The 26,383-nt window shown below is 37.2% G+C and overlaps 1 protein-coding gene across 1 annotated transcript in view; it reads right to left on the reverse strand.

Moving 5' to 3' along the window:
* The window catches only part of PDE11A (phosphodiesterase 11A), a 247,652-nt gene that overhangs the window by 124,499 nt on the left and 96,770 nt on the right, over positions 1–26,383 (reverse strand). Inside the window, exons 3-5 of the mRNA XM_072419100.1 lie at positions 12,645–12,734; positions 11,428–11,568; positions 9,295–9,359 (exon numbers count right to left, since the gene is read on the reverse strand). Of these exons, the coding sequence (XP_072275201.1) occupies positions 9,295–9,359; positions 11,428–11,568; positions 12,645–12,734 (296 nt within the window). The remainder of the gene's footprint in view (positions 1–9,294; positions 9,360–11,427; positions 11,569–12,644; positions 12,735–26,383) is intronic.

A 26,383-nucleotide genomic window follows, 5' to 3' on the forward strand; every position in this document is an offset into this window, starting at 1 on the left:
GGTTTGTTGCAGGGGTGGTGTGGGATACAGATGTGGGAAGGGACCTGGTGGCCAAGGTGAGCGGGGCATAGTAGTCGGTCTGGGGTCTCAGAGAGTCCATTGTGCACCTCGGTGGACGGGAAGAAAAAGTGCAAGCTGCCAGGGACCAGATGTGGCGGATGCAGCTAAGGGCGAGGTTTATGTGTGTTTTGAGGGCCCCTTGGGTGCTCACCTGTCGCAGGAAGTAAGGGAAAAAATATGGAAAGGTGAGAATGTGGATATTCTTTCCTTAATGTCCGCATTTTGGGTCTCAGGACCTAAAACCTGGAGATGGCAAACGTCCAGGAGACGAGAAGGGGCGTGGCATTTGATTCCAAAATTGTCTCCAGACGTTTGCCATTTTGGTGAGTATTGTGGGAGAAAGAGCGCCTGAATATTGTTCAGCATTATTTTGCTACTTGGATGCGATAAGAAAAGCGCATCAAGTGTATGGGGGGGCGGTGGCTTGGCTGCGGTATGACGATCAGTTTTGTCAACATAAAGCCATTTGTTTGGATATGCTCTGGGACCACAAGGATATAGGCTTGTGGATGCGCTTGATGACTTCGGCTCATTTAGGGATGCAGTCCTTTCTCGGGGAAGTCGGGGGTTCCGTTACAGGGGGGACCCTCGGCTGGCAAACGAAAAGGTTTTTGCTGGCTCTTAAATGAAGGAGCCTACAAGTTTGGGAATGCTTGTCACTTCAGGCACGAGTGTCCTGGCTGTGGGAATGCACATGCAGTAGTGCGATGTCCAGCAAGAGGCAAGGGGTGTGCATCCAAGTCTGCAAGTAAGAAGGACGCCACCGGTGAGGTTGGTAAGAATGTTGCCTTTACTCGGTAAGTATCCTGACAGGTCAGCTGCAGCACTGTTGTGGTGGGGTTTTCTGAGGGTTTTCGTATTCCCTGTAGTTTAGAGTCTGCCCCTCCCCATGCAATTAATTTACAGTCAGCCCTTAGGCACCCAGCGGTGGTCTCAGATAAGTTACTTAAGGAGTTGCACTGGGCGGTATGGCGGGTCCTTTTAAGATGCCCCAAAACCGGGGCTTGGTGGTATCACTGTTGGGTGTGGCTCCCATAAAAAGAACCTAACAAGGTGTATGATCCATCACCTATCTTTTCCTAAAGGGGGGTTGGTTGATGTCATAGATCCCGAGTTATGCACGATCGCCTACATTTCTTTTGATGCGGCGGACTTGTTGGTTAGGAAGGCAGGCAAGGGTTGTTTAATGGCAAAGGCGGATATTGGTGCTGATTCAGGTTACCATCGGTGCACCCAGAGAGTTTCTGGCAGTTGGGTTGTCAATGGCAGGGTGAGTATTTTGTGGACAAATGCCTTCCAATGGGTTTTTCCATTTTCTGGGCATTTTTTAAAGTCTTTAGCTCGTTTTTGGGATGGGTGGTAAAAGTGGTGTCTGGGGTGGGTTTGATTATCTATTACTAGGATGATTTTTTGTGTGTGGGGCCTGCTGGTTTACATGTGTGCCAATTTGTTGGGTACATTGCAGTATGTGGCAGGCGATTTTAGGATCCCCTTGGCGGATGAAAAAACACAACCACCACCCACTGTGATCTGTTTTCTCTGTATTGTTTTAGACCCAGTAGCGATGGAATGCAGGTTGCAAGGTGACAAGTTGGAGGATCTCTGGCGGGAGGTTTGGAAGGCACAGAATTTGTATAAAATTTGTTTGCATGAGTTGCAATCGCTCTTGGGCAAATTGAATTTTGCTTGCAGAATAATGCCCATGGGGCGAGTTTTCAGCCGACGATTGGCGGCAGCCACGGTTGGAATCGGATCACCGGGGCATTTTGTGAGGTTGACAAAAGAGGGATGATTTGGAGGTCTGGATGCAATTTTTACAGACTTTCGAATAAAGCGTTGGACCTGTATATGGATGCGGCCGGGTTGGCAGGTTATGGGGTGTATTTTGCTGGCCTGCAAAATAGATGGAACATGGTTTGTGCAAGAACTTATTATTTGGAATTATTTCCTGTTGTGGTGGCTTTGTAATTGTGTGTGTGTGGGGGGGGGGGGAGTTATGCAGTCATAGGGTGCACTTGTTTTGTGACAATTTGGGTGTGGTGGGGGCAATAAATAATAATACTGCTTCATCCCCTCCAGTTATATGTATGTCTCTTTCTCATTTTCAGTGGGATCGATTCCGAGAGCTGGTGCCAGGAGCAGCTCAGCGGAGGGTGCCTTGTCCACCTGGCCTGTGGACGATCATCTGGGGGTAGTCGTCTCGTTGATTCAGAGGTCGCTCAGTGCTGGAAAGTGGAAAATGTATGTGCATACGTGGCAGGGGTGGTTTCTGTTTTTGCAACAGGAAGATGGTGCTTGTGGCAGGGGGGAAGAAGAGTCAATGGTGTTGCGTTTTCTGGTTTTGAATTTTCAGACGGGTGTATCTGGATCGCTAGTGAGCAGAAAGCTTGCAATGAAAGGTTACAAAAGAGGAAGCCTGCACAGGGCATTGCGCAGGCCGTGTCTGTTGAATTGTTACAGGAAATATTTGGGAGCCTGGGGTCTTTATGTTTGGATAGCTTTGAGGTTTTATTGTTTAAAGCTGTTTTTACTGTGGCTTTTTGTGCTGCATTAGGGGGGGGCAGGTGGTGAGTCGAAGCAAAAGCAAACCAGAAGGATTGTTTCATAGTGATCTGGTGTGGTCCGATGCATGTTTGCGGATCTGGATTCACAGGTCAAAGATGGACCAGGTGGGCAGGGGTGTGTGTTTGGAGCTGCATGCACTTCCTGGGTCTTGTGTTTGCCTGGTTAGGACGGCGAGTGAGTACTTGGTAGTGCATCCAGCAGGGGAATGGCCTCATTTTAGTGCACAGGGATGGATCTTCTTAACGCGTTTTCAGTTTGGGCAGTATTCCGGAAGTGGGTGGTTGCCGCTGGGAGGGAAGCAGGTGAGTATTCATCCCATTCATTCCGTATAGGGGCACCTACAGAGGCAGCCAAATAGGGACTTCTAGGTGCAGCTGAATGTTTAATCTGGATCATTGGGCACTCTTTCGTTTATTGGGGAGCGAAGCGTGCCGATGTGCGGCCCGACGGTAGGCAGTTGGGGTTCCTGCGAAGTGATGCTCTGGTGACCTAGATAGGTGTACCAAGCTTGCAGTGGAGCTGCGTGATCCCCGAAATCCATCGATATGCTTGGCTGGACAGGCCTTCGGATATAGTCCTTATACATGTAGGGGGGAATGATGTGGGTCTATGAGGGACCTCATCAGGGACATTAAGTTCGATTTCCTTGGGCTTAGAACCTTTTTCCCCCATTCTCTGTTCCTGTGGTCAGATATGGTGGGGCGCCTGGTGTGGCATCATGCTCTATCTGTGGATAAACTAAATAAGGCACGGATAAAAATTAACAAGGAGATTGGACATTTTGTGGTGCGGATTAGGGGCCTTGTTGTTAGGCACCAGTAGCTGGAGAAGGAGCCTTATTTGTTTTTGCGGGGATATGGTGTTCACCCTAATACTGTGGGGACGGATGTCTGTTTTTTGGGTATCCAGGAGGGTTTGCAAAGGCCCTTCTGGGCCTTCAAGGAGTCATGGTTCTGGCTTGGTGGCGGTTTTGCTGGTCCATGAGAGTGGAGTTCAATGCATTCAAGGCAGCAGAGGTGGGAACCCATCAGGGTATGGGTTTCTGGATAAGTGGGTCTTACTAGGGATGAGCGAACACCTGCAAGTTCGGGTTCGCCGGGTTCAGCCGAACTTCAGCTCAAAGTTCGGGTTCGGGTACCCAAAATCGTAAAGTTCAGTACGGACCCGGACTTTACAGTTCAGGTTCGCTCAACACTAGGTTTTACAGTACACTTGGTTGGTGTGTGGCCTGGTAACAGCAAAGGAATACCTGAACTTGTCCCCCAAAGTGGTGTGGTAGCGGCTGGGGAACCCTGGTGGTAAACAGATGTATCTCAAATTCAGTAAATGAGTGTTACTTTCATGGACCTTTACAAAACCTGCAGAATTGTTTTGTACAATGTTGTTGGAGAATGTTTTTGCTAATTGTTTTGGTTGTTATTAATTATTTGGTAATGATAAAAAAAAGGCTGCTATGGCCAGTTAAACCCAAAAAACATGGTGTCAAGAGTGTTTCATTAAGAAGATTAAAAGGTCACTAAGAGAGGTTTGTGGGTGGTGAACTGGCAGCAAATGGCAATGCCTTTATCCTCTCTACCCTAGTCATGATCTCAGCTTATCTCGGTGCCAGGAATCAATCAAGTCCTGTGCATATGCCCTGTCTCATGTCATTCTGGCCTAGCCAAATAAAAAGGCTGAAGATACCGAGGGCAAGTTATTTTTTACTTCCACTTTAAAACATTAAAAGACAGTTCTAAATACACAGCTGACCACACAAACCTGCAGGTATGATTTGAATATCTTAGCTTACTACAATAAATAAGCTACAAATTCCATGTAATTTTTTTTATCTAAATATTTAAATAACATTAGTTTACATTCCAAGATTGCTATTAATCGGCAATAACTTTACCATTATCTAATAAACTGACATAAGCTATATTGCTTTTTAGGAACAAAGAGGCCTTATTTGGCAATATTGTATTCATAAATTTATTTTACAATATGTGCAATTTTCAAATATGGAAAATATAAGATTTAGAAAGCATACTGTGTAGCTGAACAGACCACATTTTTGTCTTTAAAGAAAATTAGGAAAATCCATTCTAGAGAAACACCTATTTCTAAAATATCTCCTTGCTTCAAAAAGTCATACATATGTATTTATTGCAAGAAATTTCTGGAGTAAGGGATGGTAAAACAGACAAAACAAGTAACAACTCGGAATTTTTCCAAAGTAAGATTGAAGGTTTCCTCTCAACTTTTGTTTAGGTGACAACTTAAAAATTTGTATTTTCCTTTACTTAAAGCACCTATGATAGTGGTGGTCAGATAGTTCCTATTCAGGTTGATTTTGAATCAGATAAGAGTTATACTGACCTTAGGTGACAAGTATAGTAGGTTACAGCCACTCTGGCTGCCAGACTATGACAGCTGTCATCACCCAGTGGCTGGATTGGCTGAGCTGTACTATACCTGTCATTGACAGATATATTGGGCCACTAGACAATACCAGCTTGTAATGACCTGTGAATGTATTGGCGGTGCCCTTCTAGACTTGTCATTGACATGTATAGTACGGCTCTGTAAACAATTCTGACTCTGAATTTTAAAATCAAGTGTTTCAAGCACCTCCAGTGGTAACTAATACAAATAGAGAAATTCATCCTAGCAGGAATGCTAAACCCTTTGGCCAATCCCTCATCACTTTGTTCATAATTTAACAAAAAAGTTTTGGTTTTATATAAACAATTAAAAGAATCTGTAGCTTTGCCAAGTAGATTTGGTAGCCCTAAAAAATTGTGCCTAAAAACAACATAGTAACCAGTTGCCTGGTTTAGGAAATCAGAACATCTCTATGTTGGTCGCTTTTCCAACTTCCAACAAGGGCAACATTTTTTAAAGGTTTATTATCTATATTCCTGCCATTATGAACAATAAAAAGGTTTTATGTTTAGATTTTAGGTTTAGATTCCTTTTTGAACAATGTCATTGCTCTTCCATAGCCAAAGCCAACACTGCAGGAAACATACTCTTATCATACATTCAGTCTTTATTGGTAGCAATCAACTGGCTTGTGTTAAACCGTATTCTTCAACTTTTTCATTATCGTTATACTGTATATCAATATTTATTGCTACAGAAATTTATCTTCATGATTTGCTTTTGTTAGCATCAAAAAGCTATGGAAGTCCGGGGTCTAAATTGGTGCAATGAATGCCGAATTTTATTTTGCAGTGTCATGAAATTTGTTGGACCAGTTTGAAAAAATGCAGTTTTGTAAGTGACTTGAAACCAATATTTATAAAGCTGAAAGCACAGTAAATTTTATTTAATCTCAGACATCAATTTCTTCTAAAGTGTAGTGTACAACACATTCTAGAAATACCTTTCAGACTAACTGCACAGAAAAGCATATAAATATTTTATAAGTCTTTTACAGCTTTGCAGTGGAAATCAATGAAGATCCACATTTTGTGTAACATGAAAAACAAAGATGTGAAGTACTCTTCAGAAACAAAATACATTTAGAACATGGGGGAGGAGGAGAGCAACAAAATGTAACAAAAGAAAGTGTGCTATGTGTATTGTGATATAAGTTCTACAAAATGTACATTTCTTACTGTTGTACATGCAAGAGGCTGCAATTTAAACCCGTTTCAGATATGCTGGGGCTGTATTTGTATTTAAAAATACAATTTCCCAATGTAAAAAATGCAAACTACTGCAACTGCATAAAAGTGAACACTGGCACGCTAATTCCAATATTACAGACATTTTTTCTATGAATAAAACAATATGAAGCTTGCCATCTTTCCATTTTTTGCTGATTGCTGAGGGTCTTTCTGTTTGATTGGATAATGGTTACAAAATCTTAAGCAAAAACCTTTTAGAGGCTTTTAAAGGCTCAGAACTGATATAAACAAAATACATGAAAATAAAATATATTTAGGCCCTGAATTAAGCTAGCCCCCATTTCACTGGATGTTAAAATGGACTTTGACTTCACATCTGAATGCACTAAATATGGTTAGTGACTGTAACCATATTAGTACTAACATAGTATTGCTGATCTTTTAGTTACACTAAAAGTCATTACTAATATAGTCTGTTTTTTGGCATTTTAAAATAAAATACAAACATATCAATCAGTATACAAAAAAGCAAAAGTCTTAGCAATGTAGTAAAAAATGATACAGCATTTTTCATAAAACAAAGAATAAATTGGCAGGGAATTAGGGGACACAGAAAATACAGCCATAGAGGCACCTGGGTAGAGTTCTGGGAAGGGAACTAAGTATATTGGTACATCAACCATATAAACCAACGAGCGGTGTAGGCCTCAAAATTGTCATCATCTATTGCTTTAATTGATTGATTGATTGGATCTGGTCCCAAATAAAAAAAAGCAAATGCCTTTGCAAAAATCCATTCCAGGTTTGCTGGATTACAGGGGGGGGGGGGGGCAGGATAGTTTCCAATAGAGTGGGATGGGCCCTCCGGTAGTGGAGAATAAGTAACCATATAAAGCTTTTTCTGTGAATTCAGAGAACCAGACAGCAGTGAAAGTAGAGCGAAGAAAGGCTCAATACCTGGGCATGACCACCATATATATCCTTGTGTGTTCCTTTATCAAGGAGTTAGTTTGAAAATCTTTTGCCAACCAAGATCTGAAAGAGTTTGGCCCAAGTCTTTGTGACAATCTTGAACACATCTAGAAAGGGAGCCCGTGTTAGATACCAGCAGTATAAGTCATTATCAATAAATCATCTGGACAGGTTTTCTGGGCCTGTCGTTTGTCTAGGTTCAAGCCCAGCTTGCACCCATTCCATAGCCTACTACTCCACTTATGTGAATAACTTTACCTTTCTACCCTTTATTACACTGTGTGAAGAATTTTTTTTTCAGAAATTGTGGTCTTTTAATAACCTTCTGTTAACCTTTGTGTATCAGAACTGCTTGAACCAAAATAAAAGGTGTACCCTAAAAGCCTGTCCAAATGTTACCAGTTAGTGATAATAAAAAAGTATCATAGGTAGTACTGTTTTTTAAGTGTTGAAAAGAAACACATTTACTTAATTTGTTGGTATTAAAAGCTGCCACTTTGTAACTTGTTTGATGCAAGGAAGCAGGGACCAGCACAGGAACTAATTGTAAAGGGTAACAGATTTTTGCTCACTAAATTGTTAAAAAAGAGGTATTTTTTACTTTTATGAATAGGTGCCCTTCCACAGCTCTCATACGTCAACTAGTTTTAGCCTGAAATACAGAATGTTAAATACATTATGCTACTTCATTTATACAGATGCACTAATTCCATGCCAACACAAGACTAGTGAATTGTTTACACAGATGGCTGCTTCTACAATTAGAAGGGTCTAAAGTCCTTGATGGCTGAAAAGCTATAAGTATCTGTTAAAATAGCCCTGCACCTAGCTTCCTGTCCCTCCATCACCCATTTTTCTCTACTACTAGACCTGCTCCTAGATCTGCACTTAGTTCTACATACATCTAGACTTACTGGGGCTAATTTATTAAAGCTCTCCAAAACTGGAGAAAATAGACTATCATGGGAGAATCTGGATGATCCAGCAAATCTGTAATGAATCTGATCCAGGACTAAAAAAAGTATTTGCCAACTAATAGCAACTCTTTTAAGAACTCCTAAATATAAGTTTTAGGTTATCTATTGTAGGTTTGCTGGGTCACCCATATTAGTTTATCGTCTCCAGATTTGGAGATCATTAATAAATCAGCCCCAGTAAGTCTGGATGTACGTTGAACGAAGAGCAGGTCTAGGGACAGGGTGCAGAGACAAAAAGCTGGTTGATAGCTGCTGGAATATGCAAATAGGGGATGAAGTTTACCTTTGGCATAAAATGCTGCTGGTTCTTGATGGTCTAAAGCAGCCATTCTCAACCAAGGTTACCTAGAAATCCAGGGTTCCTCCTGAGGTTGCCAGGAGTCTATTGAGCTGTGAATGATTGATCTGCCATTTTCCGGTTCCTGCATTTATCTTGAGCCAACAGTACTTTTTAGAGGCAGCAGACTGACACCAGGTATCATTTTATCTGTCTTTAGGTTGGCATTCAGACCACCATTGTAAGGGGAATAATCTTTCAGCTCACCACTAATGTAATAGGCATTTATCCCATACACATTCAAGGAGTTTATTAAAATAGGTGTTCCCCAAGACCTGGAAATAATTTGAAGGGTTTTTCTGGGGTAAAAAGAAAGGCTGGTCTAAAAGGCACCAATAAAAAATATCTTTAAGATCTTTAAAAAGTAGCTGCAGTCAATAGAATATCAAAAACTAGACTAGTTTGGACTAGTCAAGGAGCAGCTGCAAACCGATGGGTTTATCTCTATGTTCCCCCTCTTAACAGCGTGGTTTTTGTCTGCTTTAAGAATGATGCAATGATAAAGTAGCTAGCTGTATTTATCAAACATTTTTTTTAATACGGATTAAATTTGTGTTTGATTATCTCAACGAACTTGTACTGTAACACACCAATCATCACTTTGTGGAGAAAATGTACCTTTAATTGGGATGTCAGTGTGAAGAAAAGCATTACTGAGAAGGGATGCTGAGCACAAGGATTTGGAGACCAGAACTAAACCTCCATCACACTTTAGTAATAGACATGGACTAACACATGTAATTTATTACAGATTAATATATAGATTTACCTGCTTTCTGCATCAGCACTGCATTTGGGGGATAGCAGCTCAAATGATTTGGTAAATTTCACCACCTAGAATTGAAGAAATCAGTCAAATACTGGTGACACAATCGTTTCCATATAAATAACACTGTCAAATGCATTTGAATAATGTTCCATTACATTACTGTTAATCAATTTTACATTATAATTATTAATTAGGATGTGTGATCAATATAGGAAAAGCAATAATATGAACAAAAAGAGAGCTATAATTCATTGTGTAGGACAGGTTTATATAGATGTTTTAAACATACTTGTAAAGATAAATTATGCAAGATGCCTTTGATGAACTGCTTCTAAATTAACTGATTGGCTGGTTGGTAAGCCTAAAACGTATTTTGCCCATCTACTGCCAATTTTGTGTTGGTGTACACTACCTAAGGTACAGTGCAGAATACGCTCCGCACATGTGTTCGAGAATAATGCCAAGTGGTTGCTTATTGTAACTCCAATGCACTTGTACAGAAGTTACATCATGACTGGCTACCCAACGGCAGAGAAGAGAATGTGCCAATCCAAAAGAAGCAGACAGCAGTGGTGGAGGAAGAATGACATGAAAGAATGCAAAGCTGGAAAGGGAGAAACTGTGAAATAAGTCTGCCTATTGTAAAAGTAAGAACACATAAATTCCCATCGCCACCCCCTTAAAATGTACCTTTAAGGGTCAGTGTACCCAAAATATTTCATGTTTTTGTGCACAGCAGGATTGCGTTACTTAGTTTCTATTGGCAAATATAAAACTCCCCAGCAGGTTCCCATCCTGTAAACTGTATCGATAAACCTAATGAAAGTGTCATTCTTTGTTGGCTTTATTTGTTGTTTCCCATTCATTTTACAAAGTGATACTTCTTATTTACATTAAGCCCAATAAATGATTGAATAACAGTTTTAGAAGAGATATCTAAAATACAAAGAAGGGAAGCAGACACTTCACGTAATCTGCACATCTTAAAAATTCCAGGTTGGACATGAAGTGCCTGAAATACTTAAACTAATCTGTTGACTAATATGTATTTAAATATTTAATTGTGTCTGATCCATAGTAAAATTGTAATGGTTTATTAATAAATGCCAGGATACAATGCATCAGTGCCTAATATGTGAAGCAGTCAAGCAAAATTTCTTTGTAAATAATATATATACAACAAATGTCACAACAACGTACCTGTAATTCTAACTCTGTATGCATACAAAATCCAAAATTCAACCCTCCCTGTACCTGCAACCATATACTATTTTCCTTCCCTGCAACCCCAACCTAATTGTACATATATATATATATATATATATATATATATATATATATACATACACACACACACAGTATTGGCTTAGATTGAATAGAATGGCTCAGCAGGACTATTCAAGATAGGAAGGACAGAAGGTTTGAGTGGTGAGACTGGCCAAACGCGCTTATAATCCTAAATCCACAATGAGAATACCAATACCTGTGCATCTCTTTTAGTTTTTTGGGGGGTCCTTTTGGTTTCCCATAATTTGTAAGTTCCTAATTATGGCATTTCTTTAATAACATCTTATTTTCATTTTTTTACAATAATAATGTGGCTCATCTCCTGGGAATATATACTGACATATGTGTTCAGAGCTGAAATTGTAAGTATGAAATTTCCCTGCCTAAAATACTTTATGCATTCTGCATTTATGTATTTATAGTTATTATTATTATTATTATTAAACAGGATTTATATAGCGCCAACATATTAAGCAGCGCTGTAGTTATGTAATTATATTAGTAATGCTAAACAGGGCTGTTACATGTCCTCCCAGTAAATACTAATGACATAAAACTCAGTTTGTGTCTCTCAATCAGACAAACCAATGTTAATTTACCAATAACACTAAAGCAGTGGAGTGCTGTGGGAGCTAATGTCTGAATTTGTTTGAGTTTCCATATTGATCCGACCTTGGCAGCAACAACAAGAGCATATGTCAGGCAGAATATTATACCACTGTTGATTTTACAAGGGTGGCACAGGGAACACTATCCTAAACTTTCCAAAACAACAGCGCCTGACAGCTGTGGAATGCTTTCCCAAGCATTAATTATGAATGATATTAAACTTGGAAGACAACTCACTGGTGACTCAATATCCTCCAGAAGCAGCACAGAGCAGCGTTCACACTTCAGCAGTGTCTGAGCCCGATGCATAATTTTCTTGACAACTTTCTCCAGGTCTGTTTGTTCCTCAAACAGGTCATTCACGACCTCCAGCAAAGCCTGTGTAACATAAAAAAACCTTCTCACTGAAGTTGATGGGACAACCAAATGCATTGTGCACTGTATTGTTCTATTTTTTTGCAAAAATAGTTAATTTAATAAAACAACTTATATGATTCAATGCACTGAAAAATAAGCAATATCATTAAATTGACTTCAAAGTGAAATATTCACCCTTCTAAATAGTAAATGTTAACCAGGAACACTAGCAGGAACTATGTCAATGTGAAATTGAATTTCACTGAATCTTGCTTTAATTATTACCATGTATTTATAATATAATCTCCATAGTTTAATGATCTAACATAGTCTGAGCAATTTTTTTTTAAATAATTTAACTACCAGAATGTATTTTGGGAGAAAACCCATGCAAAGCATGACTGCATTTCACATTACTTTGAGATGCTTATGAAATTATTAAACTGAATGTATAGCGTAATAATTTTCTAGATTTGGATAGTGTGGGAAAGGCTTTGAATCCTGTCTATGTTTTTATGCTGTCTGTGTACTACTGGAGAATTTTCATTTTCCATCCCAAAGACACAGCAGGAAGAGAGAAAAATATGTTCTTGGAACAGACCCCCCTATCCCACCAAAAGAGTTCCCATCACCTTTTAATTTGGCGACAACTCTAAAACGTTGAGTTTTCCTAAAACTTCCCTGTTCTTGGCTACATTAATTACCATTAAACATCAACCCCTCCCCCAGTGTGGGCAGAGATAGTAAACTTTTGTCAAGAGATTCACCTAAAACGTTAATTGACAATTGCATTTGAATATATAGCCCTTAGGCTATTAGGAAACAACAGAAACCAAATCAAACTTATCAATATACAAAAGACAGTGAAAGATTATTGTCAATTGGTTGGCAAGAATTATTTGTTTTTTATGTCTGGCATGTATCTATACCCAAAACATTTTGGATAGAAGGTATAAGGATTAGAACTCCTGCCAGTATCATTGCCGTTAGAAGCTTTATTGTAAAATTTCCCCTACTCTTTAATGGTAAACAGAAATTGGGTGATTTAGATACAGTCAAGAGAAATAAATCTACAGATAAACTCTTAAAGAACTTACCCGACTCCGATCATATTCTTTTCTTGAAGCAGAAAAAAGTTGAGCATTGGATATGGCAATACCACAGAATGGGAGGTACATCTGCATAACCTATCAATGGAAAATAAAAAGAAAGCTACTAAAACCTTAATAAAACAGAACATTTATTTGACACCTTTACCCTATACCAACAAGATCTGATCAGCATTAATTCTGACTTGACTAATCAGAATTCCATCTGACATTACAATATCTCTTATTTATTGATATAGTAGATTATAGCTGCTGTCATCCTGTCAGCCAAACTGGCTGCTAGACAGCTGGTCCAGTAGCCAACTATACCCAATAAATAAAATTTATAGTAATGTCAATGACAGGTATATTACATCATAGGTATAATCATAGGTTTAGACTGTTGTGAGCACCTATATTACTGTGCAGTGCATTACATACGTATTGTTAATACTGTTTAAATTATGTCCTGTAAGGTGAATTATTACGGTAATGTGAATGAAACTGCAGGAAGTATATTACGTTTATTGTAGCAGAAGGTGAATATGAATGGTTAACAATCTACACATCAGCTTTACGGCACACAGTACACTTAGGCTACACAGTAGTGCACTTGTATTGGCTGGTGGTTCTATAAAACACTTTAAATCCTTTTTGTTGTATGCTAAAATAAGATAGAAGTCTTATTTAAAGATTCTAATTGAAATGCATGCTAATTGCCAAAGTGCTAAATAAGGTAACCATCACATATGTATTTAGGGTTTGAGATATAATAGTAATAAGTATCTATTTAAAATCCATGCAAAATGAGAATACACAAACTTTACAGATGGTACCCTTTGTAGGAACTGAACTCAAGAACTGAAGCCCCACCCTGTCTAATGCAACCATGCTCAAAATATTATAAATTAATCATTATACTTATAATCTCCAATATACAGTTCCCTAACTGTTGAGAAAAGCTAATTGCCTATAGCAATGTGAAATTTTGGCAACTGGCAGAAGGCCAAAGAACAAATGTTCTGTGACCTGTACGCCATGCCACTGTCAGTATATGAGTCATCTCTTCTTCTTCACATAAATGAGCTGTGTTGGTTGGCTTCCACTTCACCCATTAAGTTTATGTCTCTTTATTATTCATGTTTGTCATATTCATAGTGATGTGAGTTCTGAAAACCTTGGTGTAACAATGCTGCAAAATTTGTAGGCACAGATGTTGTTTACAAGCACAGGGAACAACTCCCTGAGGCTGATAAGATGGAAAAAAACTGGGCCACAAGATGTTACTGAAGTCCCTTAAATAAAGAAATACATATCCCCAGAAGTTGAAATATTCTATAAAACTTTGTCATCCATGATATGTAAAGATAATCAGGCAAAATATGAGAATCCCTCCAATTAGTAATTTGATCTGGTGTGTCTTGTACTTGTTAAATCAAATTCATCAATACAGATGGTGCCAGGTCTAAATGTATATGACTAAATTTATGACAGATATACTATCCATCAGGATTTTACTACTATCTGTATTACTGTTTGGAGATTCCCTCCACTTTCTCTTCTAGTAACAGAAAATCAGAAGGCATTAATTAAAGAACTATGAATTGAGAAATCTAAACTATAACTAGCTGAGTAGCTGAGTAGCAAACAAAGTGAAATGTATTGACAAAGACAATTAAAAAAAACAACAAAGGGTCTGTTTACCTCTCCTATGGTTTATTACACGGAAGCAGTTTCTTCCAAGTCATGTCTGGGAATCCAAACTAGTGAACTACCTTCTTTGAACTAAAACTCAAAGTTCCTCATAGAGCTCTAAACCAGCATAAACTAGTATTTTTACCCAAAATACGTATGAGAGACCCAGACAATGCACCTGTAGAAATCTGAAAGTAACCAAACAGCATTTTAACTGTATTGCTCTGGAACAAAACATGCCTGGAATCAAAGAAAATCCGCCTAAATTTTTTAAACCTCACAACCCACCCAACACCAACACCTAAAGTACACAGATTAGCTTTGACTACTTACCTTGTAGCAAAAAAAAAACAAATTTCCACACCCCAAGGCAACCCAGTACCTTGGGACCCATCTTTTTTACATTTTGATGCTACAGCTATCTGAACAATTGTCAAGTGTGATTGACTTAATTACAGACCCACCTTGGCTATAACCAATCTCGATCAACTTGGAGTTATACAAACAAAATACAGTACAAAGCAATGTGAGTGTACCCTCTGAAAGCCCATAGAAGCATGTTGTACGACCCGGTGTCCAGTGGGGAATTGCATACTTGCCCTTCTACCTATTAGCCGGTTTTGTACTCAAATATATAAATGGGCCCAATAACCCTCGAACATAAACAGTTTATTAACTTTGCAATGTACTGAAAAGGACAGGGGTTGGGGGATGCAGGTGAAGGTCAAGGAAATGCTAAATTGCTACCTTTACATTCATAGAGGCATGCTTGTGCTTTATTCAGAAATCAACTAAAATATCTAAATATTACAAATGCTGCAATTCTCTAATCAAACATTGAAAACAAGAAACTAAAACATCATCACCCCATTTTACACTTTTTGCTGTCAAATATTCATCAACAATTTTGCCATGCTTTACTGCCGCCATACTGTAATGTACTGTATGAAGTGCAAGTTACCATTGACCCTTTTTTACCAACCTGACGACTGACTAAGGCTTCATTTTATAACTATTCTGAAATCATAACTAGTTAACTAGCCCCATAATCCAAGATTCAATAAAATCCCTTAAAACAAACAGAGCATTCTTCATGTTATTGATGATGTCTGGCTTAAGTACTATTATTAAACATAAATTGAAATTGTGAGTTAGTACCATGACTTACCTACTGAATTGCAACTACCATGGTGATGACTTTTAACCGTTTGATAATTATAAACATCCCCATGATACATGTACAGACTATTAACTATACCTGGTCCTATGGCAAACTTTCTCTTGAAGAATAACTCAGACATGTTTTTTTGTAAAACCAACCACCTATACCGTGCTTGGTCATTATATTACATGGAAGATTAGGGTACGCAAGAAACTGGAAATTCCACCAATCCCTTCCCTTCGTTATATATATAATTATTATTCTTGCAAGCCTATAATCTATTCCAGGTAAACCAACAGCGCACTCTTCATGTTAAGAGCAGCCATGAAAACTACCATTAACCCTTTTTAGATATTGGTACCCCTTCTTTTCAAAAAAAGGCAGGAGGTCTGAATTGTCTTCATCATACTAACAAATCTATGTGGGGTATGTAAATAAACATATTGAACATGTCCGCTGTTTAAGTAGACAGAAAATGGGCACAAAAGGATTAGTGCAAAATGGGAAGGAGGGAAGTTGTTTCACTCACGCTTAAACATTGCTATAACAGATTAGTTGTAAATTTAAAATGAATAACAGGGAAAACTAACTTTATTCATTATTTAAAAAACAGGTGGGTAGTAAAAGGCTATTATACAAGAAGATATGGTGTTGGCACTCTCCCCCTCTTTTTTTGATACCTACCACTCTTCGTTTTCCAAGTCCTTCCTTTTACAATATATACCACTTAACAAATATACTCAAAATACCCCTTAGCAGCATACACAGCACAATGGCACCCCAGCTCATGTACCAAATTCAGGGTAAAGTTTAAACCTTGTCTGACCAGTATTATAACTTTGTACCTTTAAATATTAGAAACACTCTTGTACACCTTCAAACTGTACTCCATAACTCAACAAACCTCCTGCAAAATGTATGAGCTTTCAGTTAGCTATGAGTGACCTAATAATCCAGTATTGATCCTAGGTTCCTATTCTCTTTTAGCCTTTTTTTCTTTACATATATGGTATGGTGATGTACCTGAAACTGTACCAGTAAAGAACCAAACTACAAATCCACCCTTAAGCTTGTCTGGCCACCCCTTTGACTCCTTTTGTGGGATGAATGAACTCAGCAATACCCTGAACATCACTTACCTGTTCCAGGACCTTGCCAAAGTTTTTTGTTTTACTGGTGACTCCGTTTCCATGTTAATGGTGTCTGATGTAAAAAAAAAAAAAACAAGGCCTATCATGAAGGCTTTTTCCTGCCAGAGCTTTTATGTTGCCACTACTGTGTTAACCCTACAAACAATCCCAATCTTCTCCCATGGAACCTGTTGGTTTGCAGCACATGCTTTTGCATATCTGCCATTGCATGCCCCATTGTAGTTGTTAGCTGAATACCTATAAAATGCTCACATGCTGTGAACGTCTAACTTTCCGCTTTAAGGATCCCTTCTAAAATGACACTTTCTTCATCCTGCTGAGAGTCTTTACACTCATTGGCTTTACGCATTCTGCAGTGTCATCTTTCCCCCTTCTACTATTTCCTTCTTACACCACCCCAACACTTTTCTAGCCTGCCCCAGTCAATTCACTCATGCCCCAGTCAATGTCCCTGTGCTGTGCCCGTTTACATCTACATGCAACAATGAAAGCAGGAAAAATTCCACTCATATTTTTTTTATAATGGTGTCTAGAAGTAAAATCTAGTAAACGTTTTACAGCACAGCTGCAACAAGACATCATCATCTCATTTATGATGTCTGACTTTCTCTGCATACCAGACTGCAAACAACCAATAATTGGAAGCATGACAATCAATAAAGAGTCTTGCCATGTTAGTGTTATTATCTATTGAAATGTCAAATAAATTATCTCCCGAATGTTCAAGTAATTAAACACATCCGGCAGTATTGCAATTGATATATTCACAGGGAATGCCCTATCCACACAACAGCACATATCGAGCCAAGTATTTTTCACATTTTGTTACTCTCTTAATTTTGTGTTAATTGTGTTAATTCATCCCTTATAGGGTATTTACAAAGGGTTGTGCTCAGAACCTGTGGACAATTGCCTAAATATTCAAATATATGAGGGTATTAAAAAATGATTTTATTTACCAAGGCAGATAACTGCACAAGGCTATTAAATAGAAAAATTGTTCAATATATTTAATTGTTTTAATATGGAATCTATAGACGGGCTATAACTTGTACTATTTCAATGTTCTTGTACAAAGCATAGCAAATTATTTACAAATGTGAAAAATATGTTTTTCTTCTTTTTTTTTTTTTTTTTCGTTTTTCTTGTTTTGCAACACTAAAAAATAACCAACACAATAAATAGTAACAATAAAAAAATAGAATTAGAAAAGTAACAGGATGAGGATAGCTAAGGTGTGAAGGGGAGAAATTAGTACATTGGTGCTGATTATGGTTAACGAATGTACCAGTAACAATGAAGCCCTTTGTTTTTTCTCAAAGACACTTGCAAGTATTATTTTACAGTTTTGCAAGCACATGCTTACATTCACCAATCAGGGCAGGACGCCAATGGGAGGAAAATGTGCCTGTTGAAGGCCGATAACTTCTATTCACATAACAGAGGCTCAAGTGAAGTCCCACGGATGTTGAATAAACAGTAGAAGGAGGAGTAAGTGGTAAAAGTAATACTGTTACAAATCCTGACACCTGACAATAGTTGTTAGTCTTTCCATCCAAAGACACTGTACTGTAAATAAAATTACATGCAAATCTAACATTTTCTGTAAAATTAGCACTTCTCCCTACCTTCTAAGCAGGGGTGTATTTGTGAAAAAAGAAGAGGGGGCACAATACTATCCATGGCGAGCACGCATGCGCATCATTGTTATGTAAAAGCATCATTCCAGAAAAAAGCAAAAGGCCCAAGCATGCCCGCCCCACTACACAGTAGATAGTACTCACATGTTGCACCCTTTTAAAATATGCTCTTCTTTGCACATTACCTGTGATCCCTATTTAATGTACAGTGCTGCGTAATATGTTGGCGCTATAAAAATCCTGTTTATTAATAATAATAATAATAATAATAATAATCCCTTATCACACACTTTTTTAAAGCTATCCAAATTATTCAGCAAACATGCCTGCTTCTTAAAGCATGGAAAAAGCACCAGGTTTCTTGGATGGGCAGAAAGTTGCATTTAAAATGTCTCCCTAAGTTACGTATATATACCCCATTTGTCTTTTGGTTTTGGTACCCTTGCATTTGACCTATGAATCTTGCAAAAAATGTGCCTGGATTTTTTTGGGTAAGTAAAAGGCTATGTATACCTAAGGCTACGCTTTTCCAACCTAAAAGTAATGGGGGGGGTGTCTCTTTACCCCCTCCCCATCTGTGGGTGTTGTCAATATATAATTTTGCCCAGCATTCGGGTATGGGATAACTATAAGCTGATAAAGGGCTCTATGTCCCCACATGCCCAACTGATGCCCATATGCCCATATACACAAACTTGCTTACTTCATTTAATTTTTAGGCAGCTAAACAAATTTTGCGAGGGTATTGAAAGCTGCAATGCCAACAGTTACACAAGTGAAGTGTAAAACAACTCAGTACATGAAGCATAATACATTATCTGTGGCTCTCAATGATTCTACGGTGAAGTTATACAACATTTGGAAGCCTTGAGTTTAGCACTACACCCTAAATTTCTTTACATTGTTTAATAAAAATTTATTGAAACCAAAACTGTGATCCCGGACTACACGATGGTGGTGAGAACAAGAGGTTTGTCTATAACAGCCTTGGTGTACAGAAAGGGGGTGAATAACAATCAATGTCGGCAAACTTTTTTAGAGAAGGTTGCAGCACTGGAATGTGGAGAAAGTAGCCCATATACACACAGGAGTGCCACAAATGTAAAATCAAATTGAAATAAAGTAAGCCAAAGTATGACATTAGGTACTTCATTTTTTTAGAATATTTCTGAAAATACTTGCATATTAGTAACTTTGTGGGTCCAATTGAACACAAACAATATACACTTGATTTCAACAAGCAATAAACCCCAATGATTTGTATGCATTAGGTTGTGTTCTTTCTAGAGTTTATGTGCTTGGAAGTAACATATAGCAAAGATTTCACACCATGTAAGCAATGTATTCATATCTTTTGTCCAATTCATTTTTGATACAAGAAACAAGTGTCCAAAAAAAAAGGTAACATGAAAGGTGAATTTAAAGCTTGCTCACCCGAGGAAACACTCCGAAAATGAGTTATTGTCAAGGCACTAGCTATAGAGCTTTTTGTTCAATGTTCCATACAGATAAAATTCTTTACAAATCAGCCTTTCATCTGTTCAGAAAGGCCCCACAAATTCCACAATGTCCTTTCTGTGAAAGTTGTAATATTAAATAACCTTTTCAGTCATCCTTCCTATTCCTGTACAGCCACATCCTACATTATTCTACTTACATTCATTTCCCAGCTATCATTTTTTCATGTGGGTTATGAAACCAAAACAAGATTGGGTGACTCGCTGAAGGACGAAACAGAATTCTTACAGTCAAAAAAAACATCATTTGTGTTGAAGCAGAAACTAATTTATAGGTCTTAGTGTATGTTGTAAGGTGTGGCTTTATTTGATAACCTAATTCTGAATTGCCCCAATGTTAAGATGGTCCTAAGTCTTTAACCTGGAACATGCTTGGAAATTAAGAAAATCAAAGAAAACTTAGAAGTCCTTGTTGGTATGTTTGTTCTGGGTCAGTAGTCAGCATTAGGTTTAGGCGGAGAAAGAAATGCCAGCCCTAATGTTACTCTCAGGTCCATCACCTGTATCCCACAACTCTGCATTAACAGATGGCATGATAGACTTGTTCTGTTTATTTGATTCAGGCTGGTGGTGGTGTAATAGTGTGGAGAATATTATATTGGCAGACTTTAGGCCCCTTAATGCCAAAGGAGATTAGTTTAAATGCCACAGCGTACCTTAGTATTGTTGTTGACCATTTACATTCCATTTCTGACAGCTACTTTCAGCAGGATAAAGCGTCTTGTCACAAAGCTAAAATCATCTCATACTGTTTTCTTGGACATGGCAATGAATTTACTGTATTCAAATGTCTTCAAAGTAACCAGATCTCAATCCAATAGAAAATCTTTAGGAAGCGGTGAAACGGGAGATTTGCATCACGGATGTGAAGCTGACAAATCTGCAGCAACTGCATGGTGCTATCATGTCAATATTGACCAAAATCCCAGAGGAATGCTTCCAGTGCTTTGTTGAATTTATGCCACAAAAACTTACAGCAGTTGTGTACCTAATGAAGCTGTTGTTCAGTGTGTGTGTGTATGTGTATATATATATATATATATATATATAGTGCCTATTTGGTCAGGAGCCAATTACCAAAGCTCTTGAAAACTACCTTGAAATGTCAGCTGACCAATGGCAGTTTAATTTCCAGTGTCAGGTGCGCACTATCGTGTACATCAGTTTATAGCCCTAACAGTGGGTCAGGAATAGGTGTGATGTGATGCACCATTCATTTTATTAGGCACAGGTGGGAAGCAGTTAATTTAGATTGCAAAAAGCTGGCTTTAACAAGCACAAGGACAATCAGTGCTCCAGTGACTTTTTAACAGAGCTTCTATTGTTTACTGCATGCCAATGAAGAAATAAAAATAGATTTGACCTAATCAGACAAATGCCTTTCAAAAGCTATGTGTGTTCCTTCGGACACCGTCTCCTTTCACAATACAGTCTCCACCAACTCACGTTTGACATACTGGTCTAACATTGTTTTATGTCTGACATTAGTCTCAGCCTCACCAATTCATCTGTTTATTTAAGCTTTTATGTTTGGAATAATTGGCAGTATGTTCAGCTGAAATATAATGAAAGGAATGTTTAGTGGATCTATTTTTTATGGTTAGGACCATATAGTTACAGTAAGAAATATTTTACTTTTCATTTTATGTATTCATCTAATCAGTCACCAGGTAGAGTGTTATGGTCATTTTTTACATGTTTTTTTTTGTGTATTTTTCTTTTGTGTTGAGAACAAAACTCAACATCTTAAACTAAAATGCACACCCAGATTAGTTACGAAATGAAGAAAGGAAAGCTAGGGTTTTAAGACAAAATACAACTGTATTGACATGAATTTCAAAAAGACAAATTTCAAAGTGCAATGATTTTAGTATGTGCTCATTCAGTTGTCATGGGACATGTAGACCAATGACTATACATAAAGGATCCCTGTCTAGGGACTATTTAAAGTTTAGTAATGTGTGTCTCTTGGCCCGACACATTTCGCCAAGCCGCTTTCTCAGGAGATTGGATGAGACCATTGATACTCTGTATAAGACAGAGCAATGAATTCAATAAATGATAAACAATAAACAAAATATTAACTAACCTTTCTTCATTTTGTAACTAATTTTGGGGTGGCAACCATCTTTATTCATACTGGAAAGATTGCGCTCATTATTTTCAATACTCTAAAATGTACAATCACATATCAATAAGGCAGAGGCATAACTTCCCTCTTATCAGAAGGCTTCCCTGGAGGTTCCATTCAGACAAGCCACAGCTGAAGGCAGACAGCTGCTTTTGTTCTGTCTATTTAGAAAACCCATAAAGCTTGAGGGATCCTTTATAATACAATATCTAGGAATTTGTAAAAAAATTGTAAAAAGGATGAAAATCAAAAAACTAAAAAATCTTCACTTTTTAAAATGTAAAAACCTAATAATACAGATTAAAGAGATTAAAGAGCAGTCATAATTTTAATGTAATTCAATAAAAATGTAATAAAAATACATTTGAAAATCTAAAGAAAACTCTAAATGCTAAAAGCAACACTGATATTGTCATACACTGCTTTGGTAATATAGACTTTTCATATCTCACAATCAAGTCTGTGTTATTAGGAATCACTTTATGGGTTCTATTTATAAAGCAGTGACATTCCTGAAAACATTCATTATAGGAGAATCAATTACTGTCATTGAAACACATGGACCTGGAGGATACTCACCAGGGAATGTCTGATTCACTGCTTTATAAAAAGGCCTCTATGAGTTTTGTTTTATTCTATTTTGAATGTATTTATTCCTGTTCTTCAAAAAATTTGGAATCGAACAGCCAGGCAACTTCTTTTCTTAAAATACATTCAGCATTGGCAGCCCCTGTACTGCTCTTCTCACAGACTTTGGTAATCCTTTCAAAAATAGACATAGTTTGAACAATAGTATATTTGTATAATGTACCTTTGAGAACTTTATAAGTTACCCCACAGCCAAAAGTTGATTTAACTGCATGGAGTATGTTTCCCTCTTTTTCTTATTTTCCAAGCAATTTTTATTTTTCATTTTACCTTTGTAGCTTTGGCTTTTCAAAAAACATTCTTAGCTTTGTTCCTCTATATCATAAAGATTTTATCAAGCCGGCTTCTGAGTCTGAACTTGAAAGGTGGTAGGTTGTTTTTTTGTTATGCTTGAATAAAACGTGCAATGACTCTGATGCTGTGGATTAAAACTGTGTGCTTTGTTTTTAGCCTCTGGTTTAAGTATATTTTATCAAAAAGAAATATAGCTCAGTTTGTTTTGTTTTATGTAGTTTAAGCTGCATGTCAAGATAATGTAACAAAGGTTTTCTGGGAAATTTGTTAGTGGCCAAGTTTACAAAGAGAAATGGCAAATTTACAAAGCCCATGGTACTAGAGAAAACAGTATGCGTTCTAATTCTGTCCATTTCTTTACACAAAAAGCGTTAGATTGTTTTGCATGGAAATTTATTTTACATTGTAGGCCTATAATTCTTAGCCGAATTATGTCCAATATTTATTAAATTTAAAATTAAACTTTAAAAAAAAATCTGTTAAAAGGGTGCATAAAAATACTTAAAACTGTAATATAACATAGTAACATATATAATATATATATCATATAATTATATATATATATTATTTAAAGATTTCTTGGATTGGATTCAATACAGCTATTTTGTAGTTTGGGATATAAGGTTCCCCCTAACAATATAGAGCATTCAGCTGAATGGACAAGGTAGGTAAAATAAACACTTTGCTCAAAAACTGGACTCAACAAAAAAAATTCCCCAAAACTGGGGGGTTTAAAATTGGGTGCGTCTTATATTCCGGAGCGTCTTATACGGCGAAAAATACGGTATATTATGGTAATTCAGTTAATTTTGTAAAGCAGTAAAGAGCAAATATGATGTCAAGGGACAGAACCTATAGATAACCTATAGTCATGAGTTAGAACATGGCAAGTTGGGGATTGGCTGCTAAGGGGTTCCTGCACTTTTGCATCTTGTGGTTTGCTTTATTTAAATGAATCCTTCTCTGCAAGGAACATGTACACTGTGTACCACCATGTTTCAGTGATAGAATACTAAGAAATGGCATGTTTAAACCATAGCATATTTAATAAAGGGAAACTTTGAAAGCCAAGAGCACAAAAGCAAAGTTTTAGTTCTTTATAACAAACCCCCACAGAATACAATATGGGCTAATTTACATTACTAATATATTCTGTTATCTTTACCCAAGCATCTGTCAAATACAATTTGCAGGCTTCGTTTATTTTCATCTGGGTATAGAGTGATATCTCAACATTGAATTCTAAGGATGTTGCTTTATCCAAATGGGACATGATTGTGTGGATATCTGGAGAGATAAGGTCATGCAGCTTATTGAGCAAGTTACATTCATATCTGCAAACTTAATTAATATGAAGAGCGTTGATTTAAATTAATTTAGACAGTTTGAACTTCAGATTTAAAAAGTTTACAGCTGCTGCCATTTAACAAAGCTTAATGTCTGCCATACATGGGCCAAGATTATCTTCCAATGTGAGTGTTTTCAGCAGCATCATGCATTTGTGTTTTTGTAAATGAACTGGGATTGATGACATGGACCGTGGGAGGCTAGTATCACAACTAGTTATTGATTGAGTTGTTTTTTTTTTTTGTTTTTTTTTATTTAACTCTGTCTTGCACACATTTAAAGTGACATAACAAATGTTTTAGTGCATCTATCCCTAAAATACATATAAAAAAACTAAGCCTTTTTGACATACTTGTGACCTTGTACTTCTGTCCGCTCCTTACTGTGCATATCCATTGTCATTGCTTCTCAGAAACTGTAAGTCCAATATGAACCTATGCTATATATTGTACAGCACTTACTCCATTCCAGTTCCCTATAACAAATACATAGCCTGGGGGTTTTGTAGTGTGGGAAAAGATTTTATTTATAACAATGAATATTTGTAGGTAAGATATTTGCTGGCACTGTATGTATCATTGAGTTGTACTCTCCGATGGAAATTTCCTCTCTGCCAAGCCTCTACTGCAGCCACCTTCAACTATTGCTTGTTCTGGGGGCTTGTTCCTTTAAGTTTCTCCTTCAGAATGGGAATTCATCTTGCAGTGTAGCTGTTGAATTTCTGTTCATAAAGTCTTCTGCAAATAGTCTGACAAAGACATACATGCCTCCTGAAGACCTTTTTTGATCTGTTAGACAGGCATTTAGGATTTTTCTTTACCATAGCGAGGATGTTTTTGTCATCAGAAGTAAGTAAGTCTTCCTTGGCTTACCAGTCCCTTGTGTCTTTCTTCTTAATGATATTCCAGACAGTTGATTCAGGTCATCCTAATTATTGAGCAAGGTCTTCAAGTAATTTCATTTTTGTTTTCCAGCCTCATAATGGCTTCCTTGAGTTTCATTGGCACAGCTTGTTTCCTCATATTGAGCAACAGACTCCAAATAGTAGAAGCAAGCCTAGGTATGTTATTTCTGCACTAGTGAAGAGATAAAACACACCTGAGTAATCACAAACACCTGTGAAGCCGATTTTCCCAAACTTTACGGTGCCCTGAAATTAGGGGAACTATACATAAAAAATGTTGTTATTTCTACAAAGTGAAACTGAAATGTATGTAAATAACTTTAAATCAATAATCTGGAATGTGCACTCGAGTCATGTCTGAATTAGTTGATTTAAAATTTTACACTTAAGAGCACAGAAGTAAATCAAAGGAAAATGTGTTTTTGTCCCAAACATTATGTTATATATATATATATTTATATATATATATAAAGCAAAATGCAATGCAACAGACAACATACATACTGATACAGTTATATTTGTCAAACAAACATAGGAAAGAGATTTTAAGATAGAAATATAATATTGCCATCTTCTCTGATCTGTATTAGACAAATCAAACAAATCTGTTGCTATAAGCTGCTTAACTTTGCAAATCTTTATTGCTGTTTGCACTTTTAATTCAGTAAACCTAGGGGAAAGGAAAGAATTGATAGTTCACTTTACAGATGGGAAATTAATCAGAATGTGATGGTATTATCTTTTTGTTAGATGTTTCTGAGCATAGCAATGAGGTATAATGTTCTTGGTGTCATTATCTATGTACTGAGGTATCATTTAATGTGAAATCACAATAGGAATCTCCACTCCCCTTTCATTGCTATGTGACAAATAATTGATAGCTTTAAAATTTCTAAATTGTTACATATATGTTTATATAATTTTTATATAACACCTATTCAGAAGTCTTATTCATTATCCCTTACAGGTCTAAATAACACATTACATATATATATATATATATATATATTCACATTTATAATATTCTTTATAATTATTTATTATTAAAAAATTTAACAAGGAAAGTCTGACAACTGACTGCAACAGAATTCTCAAACATCACTTGTTCTTGTGCAGGTCTCTTTTTTTTCCCTCCCAGCCCCTACAGACTCTGACACAGTGATTTTCAGTCTACTGCTCATGACAGCTTTGAAGTCATACCTTTTTTCATGGTAAAATTCTTTTTCCCTGTGCAGCTCATTATAAGAATGGTAATTCCA

The sequence above is a fragment of the Pyxicephalus adspersus genome, chromosome 7 (assembly GCF_032062135.1).
Source record: "Pyxicephalus adspersus chromosome 7, UCB_Pads_2.0, whole genome shotgun sequence".
In the NCBI taxonomy this organism is placed as follows: Eukaryota; Metazoa; Chordata; class Amphibia; order Anura; family Pyxicephalidae; genus Pyxicephalus; species Pyxicephalus adspersus.